The 23623-nt window shown below is 39.1% G+C and overlaps 1 protein-coding gene across 10 annotated transcripts in view; it reads left to right on the forward strand.

Annotated features, from left to right (window-relative positions):
- LOC106611463 (phosphofurin acidic cluster sorting protein 2) overlaps positions 1–23623 on the forward strand; it is a 127220-nt gene that overhangs the window by 75270 nt on the left and 28327 nt on the right. For 9 of the 10 annotated variants that reach the window (XR_006771015.1, XR_006771016.1, XR_006771014.1 and 6 more), the window contains exons 2-7: positions 14223–14310; positions 15013–15102; positions 15321–15446; positions 17357–17519; positions 22632–22705; positions 23166–23246. Coding sequence is in view for 4 of the 10 variants with exons in the window: in XM_014211678.2 (XP_014067153.1) it covers positions 14223–14310; positions 15013–15102; positions 15321–15446; positions 17357–17519; positions 22632–22705; positions 23166–23246 (622 nt within the window). In the remaining 6 variants the exon portion in view is untranslated. Of the gene's footprint in view, positions 1–14222; positions 14311–15012; positions 15103–15320; positions 15447–15948; positions 15981–17356; positions 17520–22631; positions 22706–23165; positions 23247–23623 lie in introns of those variants that run through there. The other variant, XM_045723735.1, reaches the window with a different exon arrangement.

A 23623-nucleotide genomic window follows, 5' to 3' on the forward strand; every position in this document is an offset into this window, starting at 1 on the left:
GGACGACGAGTGGATAAGAGGCAATCTGTCATTTCGATTAAGACAATGAGCGAGCTAGTACGGACGTAGTCAACTATTTGTTCAGCACCTTTGAAATGTATCAGTGACAGAATTCAGAACATGGGCCGGTCTTACCGTATTCTCCCTGTACACTAAGTCAGAACCGTAGGATAAATAAAGGGGGCATATAAGCAGACAATGAAAGCTCTTACAATATTCAATTATTATATTTCTCAAAAACAGGCTATAGGCTACATGTGCACCACCAAGTCAGAACAGTAGGTGAAATTAGGAAGGGAAACGGCACCAAATGATTAGGGTGAGGCACATGGGCTACGAACAGCTTACTACACAACATACACTTAGTATTACTTTCTTAGCTACAGTATACATATCTCCCTGGCATATTACATCATATATGCAGCTGCATATAAGACATTTTTGGACTCACCTTGTTGTGCTGTGCTCACTTGAACAGCAAGGTGGCGCGGCGGTCCTTCGTGGCGCAAATTTTGTCATCAAACTTTGTCATCAAAGTCTGTCATTCTCTGGATTTATGGTGCTTTCAAGACAACTGGGAACTCAGGTCGAATCATGATGACATCAGTGATCTTCAGATCGGAGAGGCCCGAGTTCCTGACTTGCAGTTCCGAGTTGGATGACTGTGCAAAGGGTATTTTCCCAGTCGGAGCTCGTTTTTTTGCCGAGTTCTGAGTTTTCAGTTGTTTTGAGCGCAGCAGAAGTTATGCTGGATTGACACAATGGCCAATGTTGAATGTTTATCCTTGAATAGCAGGTAAATGATTTATTTGCAATGCTTACAGTTAGCCACTGATTCCTTCCACACCACTCATTGTTCAATTTGCGATTACCAAACTTGTTGTGTAATGTTTATGTCCAATGGCCAATGAGCACCGATACGTTTTATCAAGAATTTCTCTTCATTATTTCTCTTCATATGACAAGGATTAAAAAGGGATTGTCGACTTGATTCATGATGATGACTACTAGCTTGCTAGCTAAGATTTTGAAAGTATGATGTCCAATCAAAGCTGCTGTAGATATAACGTGATTTGACGTCATTTTATCTTTGGCCAATGACCTTTAGTCTTCTAGGATGGGCACTTCTAATGTAACTCTATGGCAGCACCCAAGGGGCTTGAATTTTCAAGCTCTCCCCTTAAATTTGGCGGTGACGTAGTATCATGAGTGACAGAACACTGAGCCAATCACGGCGCAACTAGAGAACATTATATTGTATTAATGCCATCACACACAAAAAATATATATTTTTTGTTGCTAGAAAGATGGTGCTCAAAACAGTTGCGGGTTGCCACTGGTTCAAATGTGTTTTAATGTGTTTTAATATGTGTTCTAATGTGTTTTAATATGTGTTTTAATGTGTTTTAGTATGTGTTCTAATGTGTTTTAATATGTGTTTTAATATGTGTTGTAATGTGTTCTAATGTGTTTTAATGTGTTCTCATGTGTTTTAATGTGTTTTAATATGTGTTCTAATGTGTTTTAATATGTGTTTTAATGTGTTTTAATATGTGTTTTAATGTGTTTTAATATGTGTTTTAATGTGTTTTAGTATGTGTTCTAATGTGTTCTAATGTGTTTTAATATGTGTTCTAATGTGTTTTAATATGTGTTTTAATATGTGTTTTAATATGTGTTTTAATGTGTTCTCATGTGTTTTAATATGTTTTAATGTGTTTTAATGTGTTTTAGTATGTGTTTTAATGTGTTTTAATATGTGTTCTAATGTGTTTTAATGTGTTCTAATGTGTTCTAATGTGTTTTAATGTGTTTTAATGTGTTCTAATGTGTTCTAATGTGTTTTAATGTGTTTTAATGTGTTTTAGTGTGTTTTAATATGTGTTCTAATGTGTTTTAATATGTGTTCTAATGTGTTTTAATATGTGTTTTAATGTGTTGTAATGTGTTTTAATGTGTGTTCTAATATGTTTTAGTATGTGTTCTGTGTTTTAATGTGTTTTAATGTGTTGTAATGTGTTTTAATATGTTCTAATGTGTTTTAATGTGTTTTAATATGTGTTTTAATGTGTTTTAATGTGTTCTAATGTGTTTTAATATGTGTTCTCATGTGTTTTAATATGTGTTTTAATGTGTTTTAATATGTGTTCTAATGTGTTTTAATGTTTTAATATGTGTTTTAATGTGTTTTAATGTGTTTTAATGTGTTTTAATGTGTTTTAACATGTTCTAATGTGTTTTAGTATGTGTTCTGTGTTTTAATGTGTTTTAATGTGTGTTCTAATGTGTTTTAATATGTGTTCTAATGTGTTCTAATGTGTTCTAATGTGTTCTAATGTGTTCTAATGTGTTGTAATGTGTTGTAATGTGTTTTAATGTGTTGTAATGTGTTTTAATGTGTTTTAATGTGTTCTAATGTGTTTTAATGTGTTTTAATGTGTTTTAATGTGTTTTAATGTGTTCTAATGTGTTTTAATGTGTTTTAATATGTGTTCTCATGTGTTTTAATATGTGTTTTAATGTGTTTTAATGTGTTTTAACATGTTCTAATGTGTTTTAGTATGTGTTCTGTGTTTTAATGTGTTCGAATGTGTTTTAATGTGTGTTCTAATGTGTTTTAATGTGTTTTAGTATGTGTTCTGTGTTTTAATGTGTTGTAATGTGTTGTAATGTGTTTTAATGTGTTTTAATGTGTTTTAATGTGTTTTAATGTGTGTTCTAATGTGTTTTAATGTGTTCTAATATGTTTTAGTATGTGTTCTGTGTTTTAATGTGTTTTAATGTGTGTTCTAATGTGTTTTAACATGTTCTAATGTGTTTTAGTATGTGTTCTGTGTTTTAATGTGTGTTCTGTGTTTTAATGTGTGTTCTAATGTGTTCTAATGTGTTTTAATGTGTTTTAGTATGTGTTCTGTGTTTTAATGTGTTTTAATGTGTTTTAATGTGTTTTAATGTGTTGTAATGTGTTTTAATGTGTGTTCTAATGTGTTTTAATGTGTTCTAATATGTTTTAGTATGTGTTCTGTGTTTTAATGTGTTTTAATATGTGTTCTAATGTGTTCTAATGTGTTTTAATGTGTGTTCTAATGTGTTTTATTATGTGCGTAAAAGAGGTGTTGGGTGGTGGGTGGCGGGACACAATGCAGATAGCCCGGTTAGCCAATGTGCGGGAGCACTGGTTGGTCGGGCCAATTGAGGTAGTATGTACATGAATGTATAGTTAGTGACTATGCATATAAGATAAACAGAGAGTAGCAGCAGTTGGGGGTGGGGGGGGTCACACACTGCAAATAGTCCGGGTAACCATTTGGTTACCTGTTTAGGAGTCTTATGGCTTGGGGGTAAAAACTGTTGAGAAGCCTTTTTGTCCTACGCTTGGCACTCCAGTACCGCTTGCCATGCGGTAGTAGAGAGAACAGTCTATGACTGGGGTAGCTGGGGTCTTTGACAATTTTTAGGGCTTTCCTCTGACACCGCCTGGTGTAAAGGTCCTGGATGGCAGGAAGCTTAGCCCCAGTGATGTACTGGGCCGTACGCACAACCCTCTGTAGTGCCTTGCGGTTGGAGGCCGAGCAATTGCCGTACCAGGCAGTGATGCAACCGGTCAGGATGCTCTCGATGGTGCAGCTGTAGAACCTTTTGAGGATCTGGGGACCCATGGCAAATCTTCCTGAGGGGGAATAGGCTTTGTCTTGCCCTCTTCACGACTGTCTTGGTGTGTTTGAACCATTCTAATTTGTTGTTGATGTTGACACCAAGGAATTTGAAGCTCTCAACCTGCTCCACTACAGCCTGTGTTCTAATGTGTTCTAATGTGTTCTAATGTGTTCTAATGTGTTTTAATGTCTTCTAATATGTGTTCTAATGTCTTCTAATATGTGTTCTAATGTGTTTTAGTATGTGTTTTAGTATGTGTTCTAATGTGTGTTCTAATGTGTGTTCTAATGTGTTCTAATGTGTTCTAATGTGTTTTAATGTGTTTTAATATGTGTTGTAATGTGTTTTAATATGTGTTTTAATGTGTTTTAATATGTGTTCTAATGTGTTTTAATGTGTTCTAATGTGTTTTAATATGTGTTCTAATGTGTTCTAATGTGTTCTAATGTGTTTTAATATGTGTTCTAATATGTGTTCTAATGTGTTTTAATATGTGTTCTGTGTTTTAATATGTGTTTTAATGTGTTCTAATGTGTGTTCTAATGTGTTTTAATATGTGTTCTAATGTGTTTTAATATGTGTTTTAATGTGTTCTAATGTGTTTTAATATGTGTTCTGTGTTCTAATGTGTTCTAATGTGTTTTAATATGTGTTCTAATGTGTTCTAATATGTGTTTTAATATGTGTTTTAATATGTGTTCTAATGTGTTTTAATATGTGTTCTAATGTGTTTTAATGTGTTTTAATGTGTTCTAATGTGTGTTCTAATGTGTTTTAATGTGTTCTAATGTGTTTTAATATGTGTTTTAATGTGTTTTAATGTGTGTTTTAATGTGTTCTAATATGTGTTCTAATATGTGTTTTAATGTGTGTTCTAATGTGTTTTAATGTGTGTTTTAATATGTGTTCTAATGTGTTTTAATATGTGTTCTAATGTGTTTTAATATGTGTTTTAATGTGTTCTAATGTGTGTTCTAATGTGTTTTAATATGTGTTCTAATGTGTTTTAATGTGTTCTAATGTGTGTTTTAATGTGTGTTTTAATGTGTGTTCTAATGTGTTTTAATGTGTGTTCTAATGTGTTTTAATATGTGTTTTAATGTGTTCTAATGTGTTTTAATATGTGTTCTGTGTTCTAATGTGTTCTAATGTGTTTTAATATGTGTTCTAATGTGTTTTAATATGTGTTCTAATATGTGTTCTAATGTGTTTTAATATGTGTTCTAATGTGTTTTAATATGTGTTCTAATGTGTTTTAATATGTGTTTTAATGTGTTCTAATGTGTGTTCTAATGTGTTTTAATATGTGTTCTAATGTGTTTTAATGTGTTCTAATGTGTGTTTTAATGTGTGTTTTAATGTGTGTTCTAATGTGTTTTAATGTGTGTTCTAATGTGTTTTAATGTGTTCTAATGTGTTTTAATATGTGTTCTAATGTGTTTTAATATGTGTTCTAATGTGTTTTAATATGTGTTCTAATGTGTTTTAATATGTGTTCTAATGTGTTTTAATGTGTTTTAATATGTGTTTTAATGTGTTTTAATATGTGTTCTAATGTGTTCTAATGTGTTCTAATGTGTTTTAATGTGTTGTAATGTGTTCTAATGTGTTTTAATATGTGTTCTAATGTGTTTTAATGTGTGTTCTAATATGTTTTAGTATGTGTTCTGTGTTTTAATGTGTTTTAATGTGTTGTAATGTGTTTTAATATGTTCTAATGTGTTTTAATATGTGTTTTAATGTGTTTTAATGTGTTCTAATGTGTTTTAATGTGTGTTCTCATGTGTTTTAATGTGTTTTAATATGTGTTCTAATGTGTTTTAATGTTTTAATATGTGTTTTAATGTGTTTTAACATGTTCTAATGTGTTTTAGTATGTGTTCTGTGTTTTAATGTGTTCTAATGTGTTTTAATGTGTGTTCTGTGTTTTAATGTGTTTTAATGTGTGTTTTAATGTGTTCTAATATGTGTTCTAATATGTGTTCTAATATGTGTTTTAATGTGTGTTTTAATGTGTGTTTTAATGTGTGTTTTAATGTGTGTTTTAATATGTGTTCTAATGTGTTTTAATATGTGTTTTAATGTATTTTAGTATGTGTTCTGTGTTTTAATGTGTTGTAATGTGTTTTAATGTGTTGTAATGTGTTTTAATGTGTGTTCTAATGTGTTTTAATGTGTTCTAATATGTTTTAGTATGTGTTCTGTGTTTTAATGTGTTTTAATGTGTGTTTTAATGTGTTCTAATATGTGTTCTAATATGTGTTCTAATATGTGTTTTAATGTGTGTTCTAATGTGTTTTAATGTGTGTTTTAATGTGTGTTTTAATATGTGTTCTAATGTGTTTTAATATGTGTTCTAATGTGTTTTAATATGTGTTCTAATGTGTTTTAATATGTGTTTTAATGTGTTCTAATGTGTGTTCTAATGTGTTTTAATATGTGTTCTAATGTGTTTTAATGTGTTCTAATGTGTGTTTTAATGTGTGTTTTAATGTGTGTTTTAATGTGTGTTCTAATGTGTTTTAATGTGTGTTCTAATGTGTTTTAATGTGTTCTAATGTGTTTAATTATGTGTTCTAATGTGTTTTAATGTGTTCTAATGTGTTTTAATATGTGTTCTAATGTGTTTTAATATGTGTTCTAATGTGTTCTAATGTGTTCTAATGTGTTTTAATATGTGTTCTAATGTGTTTTAATGTGTTTTAATATGTGTTTTAATGTGTTTTAATGTGTTCTAATGTGTTCTAATGTGTTTTAATGTGTTGTAATGTGTTCTAATGTGTTTTAATATGTGTTCTAATGTGTTTTAATGTGTGTTCTAATATGTTTTAGTATGTGTTCTGTGTTTTAATGTGTTTTAATGTGTTTTAATGTGTTTTAATATGTGTTCTAATGTGTTTTAACATGTTCTAATGTGTTTTAGTATGTGTTCTGTGTTTTAATGTGTTCTAATGTGTTTTAATGTGTGTTCTAATGTGTTTTAATGTATTTTAGTATGTGTTCTGTGTTTTAATGTGTTGTAATGTGTTTTAATGTGTTGTAATGTGTTTTAATGTGTGTTCTAATGTGTTTTAATGTGTTCTAATATGTTTTAGTATGTGTTCTGTGTTTTAATGTGTTTTAATGTGTGTTCTAATGTGTTTTAACATGTTCTAATGTGTTTTAGTATGTGTTCTGTGTTTTAATGTGTGTTCTGTGTTCTAATGTGTGTTCTAATGTGTTTTAATATGTGTTCTAATGTGTTTTAATATGTGTTTTAATGTGTTCTAATAAGTGTTCTAATGTGTTTTAATGTGTGTTTTAATGTGTTCTAATATGTGTTCTAATATGTGTTCTAATATGTGTTTTAATGTGTGTTCTAATGTGTTTTAATGTGTGTTTTAATGTGTTCTAATGTGTTTTAATATGTGTTCTAATGTGTTTTAATATGTGTTCTAATGTGTTTTAATGTGTTCTAATGTGTTTTAATATGTGTTTTAATGTGTTCTAATGTGTGTTCTAATGTGTTTTAATGTGTTCTAATGTGGGGAATAGGCTTTGTCTTGCCCTCTTCACGACTGTCTTGGTGTGTTTGAACCATTCTAATTTGTTGTTGATGTTGACACCAAGGAATTTGAAGCTCTCAACCTGCTCCACTACAGCCTGTGTTCTAATGTGTTCTAATGTGTTCTAATGTGTTTTAATGTGTTTTAATATGTGTTCTAATCTGTTTTAATGTCTTCTAATATGTGTTCTAATGTCTTCTAATATGTGTTCTAATGTGTTTTAGTATGTGTTCTAATGTGTGTTCTAATGTGTTCTAATGTGTGTTCTAATGTGTTTTAATGTGTTTTAATATGTGTTCTAATGTGTTTTAATATGTGTTCTAATGTGTTTTAATGTGTTTTAATATGTGTTTTAATGTGTTCTAATGTGTTTTAATGTGTTCTAATGTGTTTTAATGTGTTCTAATGTGTTTTAATATGTGTTCTAATGTGTTTTAATGTGTTCTAATAAGTGTTCTAATGTGTTTTAATGTGTGTTTTAATGTGTTCTAATATGTGTTCTAATATGTGTTTTAATGTGTGTTTTAATGTGTGTTTTAATATGTGTTCTAATGTGTTTTAATATGTGTTCTAATGTGTTTTAATATGTGTTCTAATGTGTTCTAATGTGTTTTAATGTGTTGTAATGTGTTTTAATGTGTGTTCTAACATGTTTTAGTATGTGTTATGTGTTTTAATATGTGTTTTAATGTGTTCTAATGTGTGTTCTAATGTGTTTTAATATGTGTTCTAATGTGTTTTAATGTGTTTTAATGTCTTCTAATATGTGTTCTAATGTGTGTTCTAATGTGTTTTAATGTGTGTTTTAATGTGTTCTAATGTGTTTTAATGTGTGTTCTAATGTGTGTTTTAATGTGTTCTAATGTGTTTTAATGTGTGTTCTAATGTGTTTTAATGTGTGTTCTAATGTGTTTTAATGTGTTATAATGTGTTTTAATGTGTTCTAATGTGTTTTAATATGTGTTCTAATGTGTTTTAATGTGTTTTAATGTGTTCTAATGTGTGTTTTAATGTGTGTTCTAATGTGTTTTAATGTGTGTTCTAATGTGTTTTAATATGTGTTGTAATGTGTTTAATTATGTGTTCTAATGTGTTTTAATGTGTTCTAATGTGTTTTAATATGTGTTCTAATGTGTTTTAATATGTGTTCTAATGTGTTTTAATGTGTTCTAATGTGTTTTAATATGTGTTCTAATGTGTTTTAATGTGTTTTAATGTGTTCTAATGTGTGTTTTAATGTGTGTTTTAATGTGTGTTCTAATGTGTTTTAATGTGTGTTCTAATGTGTTTTAATATGTGTTGTAATGTGTTTAATTATGTGTTCTAATGTGTTTTAATGTGTTCTAATGTGTTTTAATATGTGTTCTAATGTGTTTTAATATGTGTTCTAATGTGTTTTAATGTGTTCTAATGTGTTTTAATATGTGTTCTAATGTGTTTTAATGTGTTCTAATGTGTTTTAATGTGTTCTAATGTGTTTTAATATGTGTTCTAATGTGTGTTCTAATGTGTTTTAATATGTGTTCTAATGTGTTTTAATATGTGTTCTAATGTGTTTTAATATGTGTTTTAATGTGTTTTAATATGTGTTTTAATGTGTGTTTTAATGTGTGTTCTAATGTGTTTTAATGTGTGTTCTAATGTGTTCTAATGTGTTTAATTATGTGTTCTAATGTGTTTTAATGTGTTTTAATATGTGTTCTAATGTGTTTTAATATGTGTTCTAATGTGTTTTAATATGTGTTCTAATGTGTTTTAATATGTGTTCTAATGTGTTTTAATATGTGCTCTAATGTGTGTTCTAATGTCTTTTAATGTGTGTTCTAATGTGTTTTAATATGTGTTCTAATGTGTTTTAATGTGTTTTAATGTGTTCTAATATGTGTTCTAATATGTGTTTTAATGTGTTTTAATGTGTTCTAATGTGTGTTTTAATGTGTGTTTTAATGTGTGTTCTAATGTGTGTTTTAATGTGTGTTCTAATGTGTTTTAATATGTGTTCTAATGTGTTTTAATGTGTGTTCTAATGTGTTTTAATATGTGTTCTAATGTGTTTTAATATGTGTTCTAATGTGTTTTAATATGTGTTCTAATGTGTTTTAATGTGTTTTAATATGTGTTTTAATATGTGTTTTAATATGTGTTTTAATATGTGTTTTAATATGTGTTTTAATATGTGTTTTAATATGTGTTCTAATGTGTTTTAATATGTGTTCTAATGTCTTCTAATATGTGTTCTAATGTGTTTAAATATGTGTTCTAATGTGTTCTAATATGTGTTTTAATGTGTTTTAATATGTGTTCTGTGTTTTAATGTGTTCTAATGTCTTCTAATATGTGTTTTAATGTGTTCTAAAGTGTTTTAATGTGTTTTAATGTGTTTTAATGTGTTCTAAAGTGTTTTAATAAGTGTTCTAATGTGTGTTCTAATGTATTTTAATGTGTTTTAATATGTGTTCTAAAGTGTTTTAACATGTAATTCTATGGTGTTATGCCTCCACGGTCATTCTAGGAATCTAACATCAGTCCCAGTTAAATGACAGCTTGGTAACTGGACTCCCGTGCGGTCTCTCCCTGAGTCTCTAGGGTATCCCTCCACTAGGCTATTTTTTGCATCTGAAAATGGCACCCTATTGCTTATGTAGTGCACTACTTTAGGCCAGTGCTCTGGTCCAAAGTAGTGCACTATATAGGGAATACGGTGCCATTTTCAGACGCTACCTATCTAGGCTTAGTGCTATTACTGTCCCCACCACCCCACGAATAAGTTCTGGATATATTTTTATTTGCATCAGACTCATTGCTTCACCTGAAAAAGAGACTAATGTGGTGTCTTCTTAGGTCTCCCTGGGCGGTGTATTACTGTGCCTTCACAGGCATGTCCCCTCTCAGCCCACAGCTCTCTACATATATCTTCCACCGTGTCAAGCCAGGAACATTATACACCAAACTACCACTGGACTGTGTGTGAAAATAAACCGACAGCACATGGTGACATTTTAGAGTAACATCACGCCCCCTGGAATGGCTTATAAATGACGACATTCTGGCAACGGACAGACTAGCCGAGTAAGGACATGACGAGGTCAACAAACATAGTGGGAATGTCGAGGTCAACAAACATAGTGGGAATGTCGAGGTCAACAAACATAGTGGGAATGTCGAGGTCAACAAACATAGTGGGAATGTCGAGGTCAACAAACATAGTGGGAATGTCGAGGTCAACAAACATAGTGGGAATGTCGAGGTCAACAAACAGTGGGAATGTCGAGGTCAACAAACAGTGGGAATGTCGAGGTCAACAAACAGTGGGAATGTCGAGGTCAACAAACTTAGTGGGAATGTCGAGGTCAACAAACTTAGTGGGAATGTCGAGGTCAACAAACTTAGTGGGAATGTCGAGGTCAACAAACTTAGTGGGAATGTCGAGGTCAACAAACTTAGTGGGAATGTCGAGGTCAACAAACTTAGTGGGAATGTCGAGGTCAACAAACTTAGTGGGAATGTCGAGGTCAACAAACTTAGTGGGAATGTCGAGGTCAACAAACATAGGTGGGGTAACAGCATAGTGGGAATGTTGAGGTGGGCTAACAGCAAGGTGGGAATGTTGAGGTGGGGTAACAGCATGGTGGGGTAACAGGTTGCATAACACTGCTAGATTTGTGTTTATTTATATTACTATACTGAACAAAAATATACCCCAAACGTTCCATACGCAATCTGATTACATCCCTGATAGTGAGCATTTCTCCTTTACCAAGATAATCCATCCACCTGACAGGTGTGGCCTATCAAGAAGCTGATTAAAACAGCATGATCATTACACTGGTGCACCTCGTGCTGGGGACAAATAAAGGCCACTCTAAAATGTGCCGTTTTGTCACACAACCCAATGCCACATATGTCTCATGTTCTGAGGGAGCATGCAGTTGGCATGCTGACTACAGGAATGTCCACCAGAGAATTTAATGTTAATATCTCTACCATAAGCTGCTTCCAATATCGTTTTAGAGAATTTGACAGTACATCCAACCGGCCTAACTAACTGTCAGAAACCGTCTCAGGGAAGCTCATCTGCATGTTCGTCGTCCTCACCAGGGTCTTGACCTGACTGCAGTTCAGCGTTGTAACCGACTTCAGTGGGTAAATGCTCACCTCTGATGAACACTGGCACGCTGGATGAATCCCGGTTTCAACTGTCCCGGGCAGATGGCAGACAGCGTGTATGGAGTCATATGGGCGAGAGGTTTGCTGATGTCAACGTTGTGAACAGAGTGCCCCATGGTGGAGGTGGGGTTATGGTATGGGGCAGGCCTAAGCTACAAACAACAAACACAATTTGATTTTATCGATGGCAACATGAATGTACAGAGATACCATGACAAGATCTTGAGGCCCATTGTCGTGCCATTCATCTGCCGCCATCCCTTCATGTTTCAGCATGATAATGCACAACCCCATGTCACAAGGATCTGTACACAATTCCTGGAAGCTGAAAATGTCCCAGTTCTTCCATGGCCTGCATACTCACCAGACATGTCACCCATTGAGCATGTTTGGGATGCTCTGGATTGACGTGTATGACTGAGTGTTCCAGTTCCCGCCAATATCCAGCAACTTCGCACAACCATTGAAGAGGAGTGGGACAACATTCCACTGGCCACAATCAACAGCCTGATCAACTCTATGAGAAGGAGATGTGTCGTGCTGCATGAGGCAAATGGTGGTCACACCAGATACTGACTGGTTTTCTGATCTACGCCCCTACCTATTTTCTAAGGTATCTGTGACCAACATGATGCATCTCTATAAGCCATAGATTAGGGCCTAATGTATTTATTTAAATTGACTGATTTCCTTATATGAACTGTAACTCAGTAAAATGATGTCCATGTTGAGATGAAGAAATACAACATGACAGGCAGGTGTTTAGGAGACAAACACACACTATTCCCCACAGTGTTATAGGCTATTAACAGGTTAACAGGTTGCCCAATCCTCCCAAAATACAGTCTGTTTTGTGTGCTAACATTCCACTCCTTGTACTTCATTTCAATGCCAAACATGAAAAAGAGTGGCAAGTAAGTGCAATGTTAGTACAAAACAGACTGGATTTCTCCAGGCTACTCCAAACCTGGGGGATTTGGGGAAAGTGACTGCCATTTAGCCATCCTAGAAGCCAGGTTTTCCCAAGCAGCTTCTCTTGTGGGAACCAAGATAAAGTGAAGAGCGAGCCAAACAGAAAGAGGGAAAGAAAGACAGAGAGAGAAAGAAAGAGAAAAATAATGTGTATTTTCCTAGGAAGTGAGTGAAACATGGTGAGAGACTTATTAAATCCTCCTCCAGTTGTGACAAAGATATCTACCGCCCCTTTTTAGTCAGAGTCCCAAATGGCACCCTGGTCTAAAGTAATGCATTATATAGAAAATAGGGTACCATTTGGGACCGAACCTTAATTTGTCTGCCCAGTCTGGGATGTTGGCAACGGCCCTTCCTCTCCAGGAAAGTGAAAGAGGATTTAGCCTCACCCATAGTTAAGCATCAAGCAACATTAACAAGTCCAGTGTTTTGGTCTCTTGTTCTTTAGTCAATTTCATTTGTTTTTTATTTCTCAATAAAGACCAGCCTGTTCTCTTTCCATCTCTCGTTTTAAAAGTTGTGTTTTTCCACTCCTCTGAATTGTGTCTTTTGGATGGAGATGGGAGAGTATTCATACATCAGTCAGGTAACTTCATGATGAGTTGTAGGATCACTAAGAAGTGGAGCGGTTAGATAACAGGAAGGCTAATCAGTTTCCTCCATGAAATAGTCATAAATAAATAAATAAAACAGCAGAGTGACTTCTGAAGGTTTCGATGAGAGCTGTTCAGAGAGCTGTACAGAGAGCTGTACAGAGAGCTGTACAGAGAGCTGTTCAGAGAGCTGTACAGAGAGCTGTTCAGAGAGCTGTACAGAGAGCTGTACAGAGAGCTGTACAGAGAGCTGTTCAGAGAGCTGTACAGAGAGCTGTACAGAGAGCTGTACAGAGAGCTGTACAGAGAGCTGTACAGAGAGCTGTTCAGAGAGCTGTACAGAGAGCTGTACAGAGAGCTGTACAGAGAGCTGTACAGAGAGCTGTACAGAGAGCTGTTCAGAGAGCTGTTCAGAGAGCTGTTCAAAGAGCTGTTCAGAGAGCTGTACAGAGAGCTGTACAGAGAGCTGTACAGAGAGCTGTACAGAGAGCTGTTCAGAGAGCTGTTCAGAGAGCTGTTCAGAGAGCTGTACAGTACGTCAGTTCAAGGCTGGGTTGTGATGATGTCTGATTCATGTCTTTTGTGTTGTTATTGGTAAACAGTTGATGAATGCTTGGTTTAAGGGGCATACAGTGAATTATCTGTTTACTCAACATTGTCATTTTTGTTTATTTACATGGACAAGGTGTGTATGCGTATACACTGAGTACACCAAACATTAGGAACACCTTCCTAATATAGCGTTTAATCCCCATTTGCCCTCAGAACAGCCTCAATACGTCAGAACATGGACTCTACAAGGTGTTGAAAGCGTTCCATAGGGATGCTGGTTCATGTTGACTCCAATGCTTCCCACAGTTGTGTCCAGTTGGCTGGATGTCCTTTGGGTGGTGGACCATTCTTGATTCACACAGGAAACTGTTGAGCGTGAAAAATACAGCAGCGTTGCAGTTCTTGACACAAACCGGTGCACCTGGACCCTACTACCATACCCCGTTCAAAGGCACTTAAATATTTTGTCTTGTCCATTCACCGTCTGAATGGCAAACATACACAATCCATGTCTCAATTGTCTCAAGGCTTAAAAATCCTTCTTTAACCTGTCACCTCTTCATCTACACTGATTGAAGTGGATTTAACAAGTGACATCAAAAAGGGATCTTTCACCTGGAATCACCTGGTCAGTCAGTCTGTCAGAGAAAGAGCAGGTGTCCTTAATGTTTTGTACACTCAGTGTACATGAGTCTATATTAGGCCTAATTGTTGTCGATCTGTCTTCTGTGTGCAGGTTGTGCAGTCTGACTCTGAAGAGGCTGGTGGTCCTGAGGGAGCTGGACAAGGAGCTCATCTCTGTGGTCATCGCTGTTAAGATCCAGGTAAACTTATGACCTTTCACACCACACCTGGCTGTAGGTACGGCAGAGTGCGGCAGGAACACACCTGAAAATCAAGACTACATGAGTCCACACACACACAATCCAGGTAGACTGCATAAATGTCACTTCACATCCTCTAAGATAAATGTTATCCAAGCTGACAGATGCGTTCTTATGTTTCACTTCCTGTAATTAGCTTGTTATCTTCTGGTTGGCTTCACTTCCTGTACATTAGCTTGTTACCTGCTGGTTGACTTCACTTCCTGTACATTAGCTTGTTACCTGCTGGTTGACTTCACTTCCTGTACATTAGCTTGTTATCTTCTGGTTGACTTCACTTCCTGTACATTAGCTTGTTACCTGCTGGTTGACTTCACTTCCTGTACATTAGCTTGTTATCTGCTGGTTGACTTCACTTCCTGTACATTAGCTTGTTACCTGCTGGTTGACTTCACTTCCTGTACATTAGCTTGTTATCTGCTGGTTGACTTCACTTCCTGTACATTAGCTTGTTACCTGCTGGTTGATTTCACTTCCTGTACATTAGCTTGTTACCTGCTGGTTGAACTTCACTTCCTGTACATTAGCTTGTTACCTGCTGGTTGACTGTTGGAGCTTAGCAGATGTTTTGCATTACATGAACGGTATCAATGGCTGTATTGGCTGATAAACAGTCTGGTGATGTGTGATTCCTTTCCCAAGGGTTCCAAGAGGATCCTGAGGTCCCATGAGATAGTGCTGCCCCCTAGTGGCTCAGTGGAGACTGACCTGGCTCTCACCTTCTCACTGCAGGTAAAGGATAACACAAGGTCATTATATTGTATATAAGTCAGATTGCGCAACAACTCTGTCTCCGCTTGGTCGAGGAACTATTGGCGCATAGTTGAGAAGCCACCTGAAAAATGGCATATTGAGAAATCATTAACTCTCCTGAGTCCCATGTTTTCCACTTAAGACCACTGTGACTGATTCCTCTCTCCTCTATTTTCTTGTCTTTCATCCATCCTCAGTACCCTCACTTCCTGAAGAGTGAGGGTAACAAGCTCCAGATCCTGCTGCAGAGGAGGAAGAGATACAAGAACAGGACTATCCTGGGATACAAGACCCTGGCTGTAGGAACCATCGATATGGCTGAGGTAAAAACACAATGAGACAAGACCCTGGCTGAGGTAAAAACACAATGAGACAAGACCCTGGCTGTAGGAACCATCGATATGGCTGAGGTAAAAACACAATGAGACAAGACCCTGGCTGAGGTAAAAACACAATGAGACAAGACCCTGGCTGAGGTAAGAACACAATGAGACAAGACCCTGGCTGAGGTAAAAACACAATGAGACAAGACCCTGGCTGAGGTAGGAACACAATGAGACAAGACCCTGGCTGTAGGAACCATCGACATGGCTGAGGTAAAAACACAATGAGACAAGACCCTGGCTGTAGGAACCATCGACATGGCTGAGGTAAAAACACAATGAGACAAGACCCTGGCTGAGGTAAAAACACAATGAGACAAGACCCTGGCTGAGGTAGGAACACAATGAGACAAGACCCTGGCTGTAGGAACCATCGATATGGCTGAGGTAAAAACACAATGAGACAAGACCCTTGCTGAGGTAAAAACACAATGAGACAAGACCCTGGCTGTAGGAACCATCGATATGGCTGAGGTAAAAACACAATGAGACAAGACCCTGGCTGAGGTAAAAACACAATGAGACAAGACCCTGGCTGAGGTAAAAACACAATGAGACAAGACCCTGGCTGTAGGAACCATCGACATGGCTGAGGTAAAAACACAATGAGACAAGACCCTGGCTGTAGGAACCATCGACATGGCTGAGGTAAAAACACAATGAGACAAGACCCTGGCTGAGGTAAAAACACAATGAGACAAGACCTTGGCTGTAGGAACCATCGACATGGCTGAGGTAAAAACACAATGAGACAAGACCCTGGCTGTAGGAACCATCGACATGGCTGAGGTAAAAACACAATGAGACTGTTTAACAACAGACAGAGGAGACAGAGAGGAGGAAGACTCCCTCTCCGGGCCCTATCTGTACAAAGAGAGAGATGGATAGAAGAACAGAGAGGGGAATAGAGAGAGACCACAAGAGAGTGAGAGAGATTATTCTCAGGAACATGTTTGTTAGAATTTAACAGAAATAGAATAGTTACTTTTGGGACTTTGAGGATAGCAACAGCAGAGAGAGACAGATGATCTGATAACACACAGAGAGAGAGAGAGGGAGGGAGGGAGGAAGAAAGAGGGAGGGGTTATTCTCAGGAACATGTTTGTTGGAATTTAACAGAAATAGAATAGTTACTTTTGGGACTTTGAAGATCGCAACAGCAGAGAGAGACAGATGATCTGATAACTGTAAAGATACTTTAATCAAAATTGTGGTTCTCACAGCACTGTATTCATCTAGCACTCTCTCTCTCTCCTCCTTCTTCCTTCCCCCTTCCTCTCTCTCCTTCTCCTTCCCTCATCCCCCTCCCTCTCTCTCTCCTTCCCTCATCTCCTCTCTCTCCTTCTCCTTCCCTCCCCCACCTCCCTCTCTCCTTCCCTCCCCCGCACCTCCCTCTCTCTCCTTGTCCTTCCCTCCCCGCACCTCCCTCTCTCTCCTTCTCCTTCCCTCCCCGCACCTCCCTCTCTCTCCTTCTCCTTCCCTCCCCGCACCTCCCTCTCTCTCCTTCTCATTCCCTCCCTCATCTCCTCTCTCTCCTTCTCCGTCCCCCCCTTCCTCTCTCTCCTTCCCTCATCTCCTCTCTCGCCTTCTCCTTCCTTCCCCGCACCTCCCTCTCTCTCCTTCCTTCCTTCCTTCCTTCCTTCCTTCCTTCCTTCCTTCCTTCCTTCCTTCCTTCCTTCCTTCCTTCCTTCCTTCCTTCCTTCCTTCCTTCCTTCCTTCCTTCCTTCCCTCCCTCCCTCCCTCCCTCCCTCCGTCCCTCCCTCATCTCCTCTCTCTCCTTCCCTCATCCCCCTCCCCGTCTCTCTTTTTCTGTCATCTCTCTCCCTCCTCCGTCTCTCTGTCCCCACCAGGTGATGCAGCAGCCTACGGAGGGGGGCCAGATTCTGTCTCTGTGCAGTAACCAGAAGGAGATGCTGGGTAAAGTAGCTGATATCTGGATCTTCTCTCTGTCCAGTCAGCCAATAGACTATGAGGAGGCCGCTCTGCAGGAGGGAACCAAGATCAAATGCTCAGGTAGGCTTCAGCACAGGATGGCTCGGTTCAACTTAGGTTAGCTCTGAGGCTGTAGACTTCTAAGGTGTTAGGACACCAGTCTGGGTTAACAGCATGATCCCATCATAATCAGCCGCTCTTCAGCCAGCCAGGCATGTAGAGGGGAACAGAGGCTAAGTTGAAGTCAGTGAGCTCATAGACCACGAAAAGGCTGCTCTGCAGGGGGGAACAATTCAGGTAGGTTTCTACTCAGGTACGGGTTAACTCAGGTACGCTGTGACACAGCAAGGCTCTGCTTTAGTACGGGTTAACACAGTACCGCTCAGCCCAAGTTAGCTCTGAGAAATGGCTGTAAAGGCAGTAGGGCTCCAGAACGAAACGTTCAAAGTTCTTGACATTTTCCGGATTGATTGACCTTCATGTCTTAAAGTAATGATGGACTGTTGTTTCTCTTTGCTTATTAGAGCTGTTCTTGCCATAATATGGACGTTGGTCTTTTACCAAATAGGGCTATCTTTTGTATACCACCCCTACCTTGTCACAACACAACTGATTGGCTGAAACGCATTAAGAAGGAAAGAAATGCTGCAAATAAACTTAACAAGGCACACCTGTTGAGGTGTCCCCATTCCAGGTGACTACCTCATGAAGCTGGTTGAGAGAATGCCAAGAGTGTGCAAAGCTGGGTGGCTACTTTGGAGAATCTCAAATATAACATATATTTTGATTTGTTTAACACTTTTTTGGTTACTACATGATTCCATATGTGTTATTTCATAGTTCTAGTTATTCTACAATGTAGAAAATAGTAAAAATAAAGAAAAACCCTTAAATGAGTAGGTGTGTCCAAACTTTTGACTGGTACTGCACCTCAGTACTGAACCTCATGAACCACACTACTGATCCTCATGTACCACACTACTGAACCTCAGTACTGAACCTCATGTACCTCAGTATTGACCTTCATGTACCTCAGTACTGAACCTCAGTACTGAACCTCAGTACTGAACCTCATGTACCACATTACTGAACCTCATGTACCACACTACTGAACCTCATGGACCACACTACTGAACCTCACTACTGAACCTCATAGACCACACTACTGAACCTCAGTACTGAACCTCATAGACTACACTACTGAACCTCAGTACTGAACCTCATAGACCACACTACTGAACCTCAGTACTGAACCTCATAGACCACACTACTGAACCTCATGGACCATACTATTGAACCTCATGGACCTCACTACTGAATCTCATGGACCACACTACTGAACCTCATGGACCACACTACTGAACCTCATGGACCCCACTACTGAACCTCACTACTGAACCTCATGGACCACACTACTGAACCTCATGGACCACACTACTGAACCTCATGGACCACACTACTGTGCCTCAGTACTGAACCTCATGGACCACACTACTGTACCTCATGGACCACACTACTGAACCTCATGGACCACACTACTGAACCTCATGGACCACACTACTGTACCTCATGGACCTCAGTACTGAACCTCACTACTGTACCTCATGGACCTCAGTACTGAACCTCACTACTGTACCTCATAGACCACACTACTGAACCTCAGTACTGAACCTCATAGACCACACTACTGAACCTCAGTACTGAACCTCATAGACCACACTACTGAACCTCATGGACCATACTACTGAACCTCATGGACCTCACTACTGAATCTCATGGACCACACTACTGAACCTCATGGACCACACTACTGAACCTCATGGACCCCACTACTGAACCTCACTACTGAACCTCATGGACCACACTACTGTACCTCATGTACCACACTACTGTACCTCATGTACCACACTACTGTACCTCATGTACCACACTACTGAACCTCATGGACCACACTACTGAACCTCATGGACCACACTACTGTACCTCAGTACTGAACCTCATGGACCACACTACTGAACCTCATGTACCACACTACTGAACCTCATAGACCACACTACTGAACCTCACTACTGAACCTCATAGACCACACTACTGAACCTCAGTACTGAACCTCATAGACTACACTACTGAACCTCAGTACTGAACCTCATAGACCACACTACTGAACCTCAGTACTGAACCTCATAGACCACACTACTGAACCACATGGACCATACTATTGAACCTCATGGACCTCACTACTGAATCTCATGGACCACACTACTGAACCTCATGGACCACACTACTGAACCTCATGGACCCCACTACTGAACCTCACTACTGAACCTCATGGACCACACTACTGAACCTCATGGACCACACTACTGAACCTCATGGACCACACTACTGAACCTCATGGACCACACTACTGTGCCTCAGTACTGAACCTCATGGACCACACTACTGTACCTCATGGACCACACTACTGTACCTCATGGACCTCAGTACTGAACCTCACTACTGTACCTCATGGACCTCACTACTGTACCTCACTACTGTACCTCATGGACCACACTACTGTACCTCAGTATTGAACCTCATGGACCACACTACTGAACCTCATGCACCACACTACTGTACCTCATGGACCTCAGTACTGAACCTCACTACTGTACCTCATGGACCTCACTACTGTACCTCACTACTGTACCTCATGGACCACACTACTGTACCTCAGTATTGAACCTCATGGACCACACTACTGAACCTCATGGACCACACTACTGTACCTCATGGACCTCAGTACTGAACCTCACTACTGTACCTCATGGACCTCAGTACTGAACCTCACTACTGTACCTCATAGACCACACTACTGAACCTCAGTACTGAACCTCATAGACCACACTACTGAACCTCAGTACTGAACCTCATAGACCACACTACTGAACCTCATGGACCATACTACTGAACCTCATGGACCTCACTACTGAATCTCATGGACCCCACTACTGAACCTCACTACTGAACCTCATGGACCACACTACTGTACCTCATGTACCACACTACTGAACCTCATGGACCACACTACTGAACCTCATGGACCACACTACTGTACCTCATGGACCACACTACTGTGCCTCAGTACTGAACCTCATGGACCACACTACTGTACCTCATGGACCACACTACTGAACCTCATGGACCACACTACTGTACCTCATGGACCTCAGTACTGAACCTCACTACTGTACCTCATGGACCTCAGTACTGAACCTCACTACTGTACCTCATAGACCACACTACTGAACCTCAGTACTGAACCTCATAGACCACACTACTGAACCTCAGTACTGAACCTCATAGACCACACTACTGAACCTCATGGACCATACTACTGAACCTCATGGACCTCACTACTGAATCTCATGGACCACACTACTGAACCTCATGGACCACACTACTGAACCTCATGGACCCCACTACTGAACCTCACTACTGAACCTCATGGACCACACTACTGTACCTCATGTACCACACTACTGTACCTCATGTACCACACTACTGAACCTCATGGACCACACTACTGAACCTCATGGACCACACTACTGTACCTCAGTACTGAACCTCATGGACCACACTACTGAACCTCATGTACCACACTACTGAACCTCATAGACCACACTACTGAACCTCACTACTGAACCTCATAGACCACACTACTGAACCTCAGTACTGAACCTCATAGACTACACTACTGAACCTCAGTACTGAACCTCATAGACCACACTACTGAACCTCAGTACTGAACCTCATAGACCACACTACTGAACCACATGGACCATACTATTGAACCTCATGGACCTCACTACTGAATCTCATGGACCACACTACTGAACCTCATGGACCACACTACTGAACCTCATGGACCCCACTACTGAACCTCACTACTGAACCTCATGGACCACACTACTGAACCTCATGGACCACACTACTGAACCTCATGGACCACACTACTGAACCTCATGGACCACACTACTGTGCCTCAGTACTGAACCTCATGGACCACACTACTGTACCTCATGGACCACACTACTGTACCTCATGGACCTCAGTACTGAACCTCACTACTGTACCTCATGGACCTCACTACTGTACCTCACTACTGTACCTCATGGACCACACTACTGTACCTCAGTATTGAACCTCATGGACCACACTACTGAACCTCATGCACCACACTACTGTACCTCATGGACCTCAGTACTGAACCTCACTACTGTACCTCATGGACCTCACTACTGTACCTCACTACTGTACCTCATGGACCACACTACTGTACCTCAGTATTGAACCTCATGGACCACACTACTGAACCTCATGGACCACACTACTGTACCTCATGGACCTCAGTACTGAACCTCACTACTGTACCTCATGGACCTCAGTACTGAACCTCACTACTGTACCTCATAGACCACACTACTGAACCTCAGTACTGAACCTCATAGACCACACTACTGAACCTCAGTACTGAACCTCATAGACCACACTACTGAACCTCATGGACCATACTACTGAACCTCATGGACCTCACTACTGAATCTCATGGACCCCACTACTGAACCTCACTACTGAACCTCATGGACCACACTACTGTACCTCATGTACCACACTACTGAACCTCATGGACCACACTACTGAACCTCATGGACCACACTACTGTACCTCAGTACTGAACCTCATGGACCACACTACTGTACCTCATGGACCACACTAATGTACCTCATGGACCTCAGTACTGAACCTCACTACTGTACCTCATGGACCTCAGTACTGAACCTCACTACTGTACCTCATGGACCTCACTACTGTACCTCATGGACCTCACTACTGTACCTCACTACTGTACCTCATGGACCACACTACTGTACCTCAGTATTGAACCTCATGGACTATACTACTGAACCTCATGGACCACACTACTGTACCTCATGGACCTCAGTACTGAACCTCACTACTGCACCTCATGGACCTCAGTACTGAACCTCACTACTGTACCTCATGGACCACACTACTGTACCTCAGTATTGAACCTCATGGACCACACTACTGTACCTCAGCCTGTGATGTGGTTTTCTTCAGTTCAGCAGCAGTAGGTTAATTGTGTGTGTGTGTGTGTGTGTGTGTGTGTGTGTGTGTGTTGTGCCCCAGATAACTACTCGGAGGAGGAGTATGAGAGTTTCTCTTCAGAGCAGGAGGCCAGTGATGATGCTGTTCAGGGTCAGGTCAGTACAAATATAATACTGTCCTTATTGAAGACAGTCAGAAAGGACTCCTCTGTCCCCTACACTGTTCTCCTCACTGAAGACAGTCAGAAAGGACTCCTCTATCCCCTTACACTGTCCTCCTCACTGAAGACAGTCAGAAAGGACTCCTCTATCCCCTTACACTGTTCTCCTCACTGAAGACAGTCAGAAAGGACTCCTCTATCCCCTTACACTGTCCTCCTCACTGAAGACAGTCAGAAAGGACTCCTCTGTCCCCTTACACTGTCCTCCTCACTGAAGACAGTCAGAAAGGACTCCTCTATCCCCTTACACTGTCCTCCTCACTGAAGACAGTCAGAAAGGACTCCTCTGTCCCCTTACACTGTCCTCCTCACTGAAGACATTCATACGTGGAGAGTATTTCTACTGTATTTGGTTGATAACCTGCCTGTGTCTGTCTGTGTGAGTGTCTCTTCAGGACCTGGAGGATGATGAGTATGATGTGAGGAAGCCTAAGAAGCAGAGGAGGTCAATCGTAAGAACTGCTTCAATCACCAGGGTGAGAGACGGGAGGAAGGTGACCCTTGTGTGTTTGGTCATCATCCTATGCCCAGCAAGCTAAAGTTTTATATAGGTTTTTTTTTACTGTGAAAGCATAATTCACAATGTCTCAGCAGTGTTGTTTTGTTGTTGTTGTTGTTTTTGTTTTTCTGTCTAAGATGCTGGTGAATTGACAGCACTTGTTCCTCTTCCTGTACGTTGGTTGTTGACTATAGTCAAGCTCTAGGGCTCCACCTACTGGGGTGTATTCATTAGTGTACACTGTAACAAAACATTTTAGCATTGTTTTTTTTTGTACTGTATATCTATTGGACAAATTCAGGTCGGTCCCGTCCCTGTTTTAATATGGAACGCCGTTTGGGTCTTTGCGTATCA

Source organism: Salmo salar, chromosome ssa09 (genome assembly GCF_905237065.1).
Source record: "Salmo salar chromosome ssa09, Ssal_v3.1, whole genome shotgun sequence".
NCBI lineage: Eukaryota > Metazoa > Chordata > Actinopteri > Salmoniformes > Salmonidae > Salmo > Salmo salar.